Raw genomic sequence first — 6,000 nt, 5'->3', positions numbered from 1 at the left:
CACCCAAGAAGCCTACCTCAAACCCCGAACTACACTGATGTATGCTAAAAGTAAGCAGTAATAAGAAGCCACAGTAAAGTAGGATTTATTTAAAATCATAAAGGGCTCCCGACAGCACCTTTTCTTCGAGGCCCAGAGAACATCCCCTGGCCTTCTTCTCACACGCTTTTCTTCTCCTTGCCCTAGAGGGGGGTTTTCGATGCTGTGTGTTAACTGTCGGCGCCCCCAGTAAATCCCACTCACCCTAACCACTGCTGCCTCTAACGGGCCGTGGCCCTGAGGGGAGCCGAGCCCCGAATGCCCTCGGCAAACGGCGGCCCCGCCTTGAGCGGCCACGTCGGCACCCGGCGGAGCAGCAGGAGAAGGAAAAGGAGGAGGAGGAGGAGGAGGAGGAGAGGGAGGATGAGGAGGAGGAGCAGCGGGGCTGAGGGAGGGACGGAGGGAGCGGTCCCGGCCCCGCGCACGCGCCCCGCCGGTGCCGTGCGGGAGGGCGGGCGGCGCGGAGCGGTTCCGGGTCGGGCGGCGGCGCCATGGCGTGTGCCCTCGTCCCCTTCGGCCGCCTGCGGGACCTGGGCGCGGCGCGGGACTTCCTCTGCCCGCAGCGGCGGCAGGGCGGCGCCGCGGGGGGCGGTGAGTGCGGGACGGGGCGCTCGGGGCTGCCCGCCGGAGCGGGCCGCCGGCCGGGGCAGGGGGGGCTGCGCGGGGCTGGTGTGTTGCCGTACGGGGCGACGGCGTTGGCAGCGGATAGCCGGGGTGCTGGTGGAGGGTCTGCGCGCAGGGCTCTGAGAGGGAGCAGCGGCGTGCTGACTTAAAGACACACGAGGTTTGGGAGGGGGTTAGGAGAAGGAGATGTCACGCAACAGCTGTTAAAGTGTTTTAAGAAAACAACGTATGTCCAGCCAGGTAAATTTACCACCAAAACTTGCGTATCGTAGCCTGTTTTATTGATGGTCGCTTTTTGTGCTCAGGGTTGGACTTGGTATGCTTCATTGTTCAAGTGCACTTGACAGAAAGTAATTCTGTAAGAGTTTTATATAATCAGTCCTATTTGTCATACCTTAGGTTGTTCAAAACTTCTGATAGAAAACACTTATGTTCCGCTACCTGTGCTTGTTTTGCTGCTGCAGTGCTCCAAAAAACGCGCACAGGTTCCGTATGGCTCCTCTTCTGGTGTCATCCCTATCTAAAGGAAGGGTTCTGGTACCTTTAGCGTCCTGTCCGTGCCTCTTGATAAAAACAGAAGGTAAAAGCAACAGATGGTAACGTGTTTGTGTTTCTAAAAGTGTGTGCTGAAAGGCTTTAAAGAATTTCTCTCTTATTTGGTCGCACATGCAAGGCCAATTGGTGTAAAGTAACTCCTGGACACTTGTGGTGGTGTGGATTTGTCAAATGGAAGAGAGGAAGCATTTAGTATACTGGAAAGCCACAAAACATGGTAGTATCAGGGACAGCATACATCCTAAAATGCACTGTTCATCCATTTTAATGAGTAGATAGTATTCAGGAATATTTATGTGTGGTCGGTCAGACATGACGGCAGAGTACCAGAATTTAGAATTTTTCAAAATTTAGACTTACTTGAGTCTTTTGGATTTGTAGCAGTATTTTTTTTTAATACTGCAACCACCTCCTTGGCTCAAGAGCATGAATGTAAGTGAGTAATAGTTCTCAAAGTGACTTTTACATAGGAATATGAACTAGCTATGTTGAAGCAGAAATTGTTAGTGCATTCATCTTTGTCCGGGAGAAACGCTGGTACAACTTCCAGAGGTGTCTAAGTTAGAAATGAGTAAGTGGTGGAGGTATCTTAAGTTAGAAAAAATAGATCTGTCTGCGTGGAATAGGAGATCCTTTTCCCTTTTGCACTTGTTTCTTGAAGTCTGCATTGCTGCTACTCTGCAGCCTAAGGACCTGAATCGTTGGAGCTGCAAGGTTTGGGAACTCCTGTTAGGCTGCGATGGCATATCTGCTACACTCACTGCTACTCTCAAGGTCTTGTGCTCCGAGTTGCAGCGATGGCTGGAAATATTTAATTGTTTTTTGATTGTCTGATCCTTTACTGTTTTTCACCTCTGTGTTAATCCAGTCACTTTACCTTGTAAGCAACTGGCTTGTTGCATGGCAGTTCAAAATTACTTTGCTTCCTCTTTGTGGTATGCTTTGGCTCTTGGTTTGCATGGAAGAACTTTTTGCTGGAAAGAAATCACAAGCTGAAGGTTTCTAGTTTTTTATTTTCAAAGTTAGTCTGCATTTGTATGGAAACTCCTTGACTAGTTTTTAAACTTTATAGCTAAATGAAAAATGCTGACAACGTTAGGAAAAGTAAAGTACATACTAAACCTTTTTGTTAAACAGTAACTTAATATTTTTTTTTCTTGGAGTCATAACTTTTTAATTATTTAAAGCTCCTGTCAGATTTTGGATTAAAAAAAAAATTTTGCAGAGGTGCTTTCTTTAACGTGTAGGTTTGGGATTTTTTTTTTTTAGAAGCTGTGTATCTTTTCTTCTTTTTGTTTCTTAGTTGTCTAAAGAAGAACTTTTCATCTGAAGATGAGAAGTTTTTCTGCTCTTCTAGCATTGGCCATTTTTTTCATTTTGAGCTGTAGTTTAACATAGCAGCATATTTCATTTACTTATAACATGCTAGGCTAATCTACATTTAGGCTTAATTTTAAAAGGGTTATCGAAACGCTCCGTACATTAAAAATATGGATGTAGGTAAAATGACGTAGAATAAAAATGCAGATTTTTAAGGTAAGTTATTTTCTTCCTTTGTGCAGGTAAAATTTAAACACGTTCAGCTGTAGAAAAAGATGATAGAAAGCATCCTATCAACTACAACTTCACTTAACCTTTATCAGTAGCCCAACAGTTTGTCTAATTTTTGCAAATTATATACTTGTCTGATAAAGTGGAAGAAAAAAATAATGATGTCCTCCTCTGAGCTTCATGTAAAGTCAGTTCTGCAGGTGCCAGTGGAGCAGGTCAGGAAGCACTGGAAGGAAGGGTTTGTGTCCTTCTCCCCAGTTGCAATATGCAATCATATATTGAAACACCTAATGCTACAATGCTTAAACAGCTTAAACGTCCATAGACTGAGGTAGTGACTGCTCTGCTGTGATAAAAACATTTAGCTACTTTTTATTGGATATGTTAGAATAAAAAGTGTTAGGGCGGATCTTGCCAGTGTTATGGAGCAAACTGGTTAATGGTGCTTAATAACAGGTTCTCATCCCTTTATTCTTCGGGGGGGGGGGGGGGGGGGGGAAATTGCTGTTTCACATTTTAATGAAGAATGGGACTCTTAAGCATGATGATGATTCTTGGGAAAAGTTATTGCTGATAATGAGGCATGAATCCTCTGTGGAGCCTGAGCCTAGTGATATCTAAGTGGCTTTGAAGACTACTGCGTCCAGTGTGCAAATACTAGGGATAGGAAGTGTTTGTATTGCATTTAATTTGACAGCTTGCTGTGGAGAAGATGTTCTTGGATGATGTATTGGCCAGATCAAAGAACAGCTGTAACGGTTAGCTCCGTTATACAGCTGTCTATAATAAAACACTGCATGTGAATAAAAAAAAATCGTTAAATCCATGCAATTTGCAAAATATGATCAAGCTTCACAGGCATAACGAAACTGTAGCATTAAGAAATTGATGGATGTGTAACTGCAAAGAGCAGAAAACTAAGCAATAAAGGTATAGCACTTTTTTATAATATTTATAATTTGTTTGAGGAATTTATCTGCAGTTCATTTAAAATGATGCAGCGTGCCTGTTCTAATAGACACTGAGCTTGAACTGTGCATTTTAAATCTCTTGATAGGCTTGACGACAGCAGTTTAGTGCCATAGCCAGGTAGGACTGGTGCTTGCTGGAGTTTGGAGGTGTCAGTGTGAAAGAGAACAAAAAAAAATTAATACTTTCCTGGTTTGCAGATATTTATAGTTCCCAAATGCATTTATCTCCCACTACCTCAATGAAATTCATCAAAAAAAACCAAAAAACACAAAACACCACTGCTCCTTGGGAGTTCCCAAGCAATGATGCCTACGTGTCTGATAATAAGCATGTCACTTCAGGGCGGTTCACAGCCCAGTGTACAATTCCGAGATGCTGCTACTTATTTTGGAGTGGGGCTCGGGCTGTTGGAAGTGTGGGGAATGTTTTGACCCTTATGTGGGTTGTTTATTGTTCTTCTTTTACAGTAGGAATGATAGCTTAATGTTGGTAGAAGAACTCTTCTTCAAAATCCAGCAGTGTTAAATTGACAGTGTCCTGAAAGACGCTCTTCTGCTCAGTTCCTCGAAACTTCATCTTTGGGGTTGTGCTTATGCACTTTGCTTTATCGGGATCAACTAATTTAATTCAGAAATACAGAAAGCCAGGCTTTTTATTTCAGAGTTGGAAACTAGGTAAAAAAGAAAAAAATGCATTACAAAATTAATTTCTAAATTGCTTTTAACAGCAGGGTTCTTAAGTGTATCTGTGTGCCTCTTATTGAATTTGGTATATTCCTCTCGAAGTGCCTTCTGACAATCTTTTCCGTATTGCCTTTTTAGTCAGATTCTCCCTCCCCAGATTTCATCATACACATTTAAGTTTCCTTTCTTGCCATGTCTGTATTCCTGTAAAATATCAAAAATATTATACCAGTATTATGTTTCATGCATAATTGTTAATACGCTCTGAGGTACTGGAAAGACTAAGTGATGTTCTCAACACATGACAGAGTGGCATCAGAGTACTTTGTCCTAACCGTCTTCACACCTGAGGGTTTTTTGCAGCTTTAACATCCCCTTAGCTGGATATTCTTCTTTCTTTCTTACAATAACCTGATCTGTGACTTTCATTTGAAAGAAAGATGAAATACCGTGTTTTGTATATCGTGTGTCTAATTTGTATCCTGTGCTGTGTAGTATCATGAGATTCCTCCCCTTCAATGGGACCTTAAACTTTGGTTTTAGGGTTAAGTTGTAACAGTAAACCATAGAAATTGGCAGCATTATTTAAAAAAAAAAAAGAAAAGAAAAGGAAAAAAACATTATGTATTACATGGATCAATTTTAAACAGTGAAAAAAAAAGAATAAGTTAAAGCAATTGTGACCATCTAGAGGATAAATTGTTCCAAATAATTCTCAATTTCTTTTTCAGATTAGTGAGCTAATTTAGCTTAAATGTCATCTTTTCTTTTTTCACTTGTTATGGACATTTGAAGTGATAAGAAAGAGTAAACATAATACTGATCTCAGAAAGGGTTTGCTAGTAATGCTGGCAAGGCTGTCTAGTATATCTGGCAGTTCCCACTTGAGGGGAACTTTGAGGAAAAATCTCAGATTACTGAATAGCAAGTAGATTTAAAACTATTTCTAAAATTCCTTGGCCCGTACGGAAAAGAAACTGGTATTTCTTCGCTTATTGTGCAATCTGGCGGTATCAGAATAGCTATAAACGTATGTAGAAAAAAATCTGAAACTCTTCACCTGATAATACTACAAGAAATTGTTACATATTAATTTTATAAAGTTTTAAGGTACTGATGAGAAGGAAACTGGAAGATCATAAACTCATCAAACTGTACACGTGAAATTACTGTATGAAATGAATTGGTACGACTTGGTTTTATTTATCATTTTTATATGCAAAAAGTGTGTATACGTTAGATTTTTACCTGATGCAGCTTGATACTTTACAGACAACATATAAAAACCTGTTGAAGACAGATTGTCTTGTGCGTGTATTAAATTTTCTCTCGTATTTAAAAAAAAAAACATCTATTAACTTGTTCTAAAGCCTTCTATCGATGCAGTTAGGGGTAGTCTGATGTCTAGCTTTGGGGGTCTGGTTTCCACGAGGAGCTCTCCAGCTTGGACAAACAGACTGCTCTGGTACCTTCTCTGCACTTCTCTGTACTCGGATACATTCTGCACTTTGGGGAGAAAGTCTTAAGCAGAGTAAAAACACTTTTCATATTGAATTTGACGTGTTAAATGCTAGTT

At 41.2% G+C, this 6,000-nt stretch overlaps 1 protein-coding gene across 2 annotated transcripts in view; it reads left to right on the top strand.

Moving 5' to 3' along the window:
• The first annotated feature begins 472 nt into the window (after positions 1-472).
• Positions 473-6,000, top strand: part of RAB3GAP2 (RAB3 GTPase activating non-catalytic protein subunit 2) — a 50,602-nt gene continuing 45,074 nt past the window's right edge. The window contains exon 1 of one of the 2 annotated variants that reach the window (XM_048057564.2): positions 473-630. In XM_048057564.2, the coding sequence (XP_047913521.1) occupies positions 531-630 (100 nt within the window). In that variant the 5' untranslated portion in view covers positions 473-530. The remainder of the gene's footprint in view (positions 631-6,000) is intronic. The other variant, XM_048057563.2, reaches the window with a different exon arrangement.

Source organism: Anser cygnoides, chromosome 3 (assembly GCF_040182565.1).
Source record: "Anser cygnoides isolate HZ-2024a breed goose chromosome 3, Taihu_goose_T2T_genome, whole genome shotgun sequence".
NCBI classification, from domain to species: Eukaryota; Metazoa; Chordata; class Aves; order Anseriformes; family Anatidae; genus Anser; species Anser cygnoides.
Note: the sequence above shows the minus strand (reverse complement) of the source record. Positions and strands in the feature narration are given on the sequence as shown.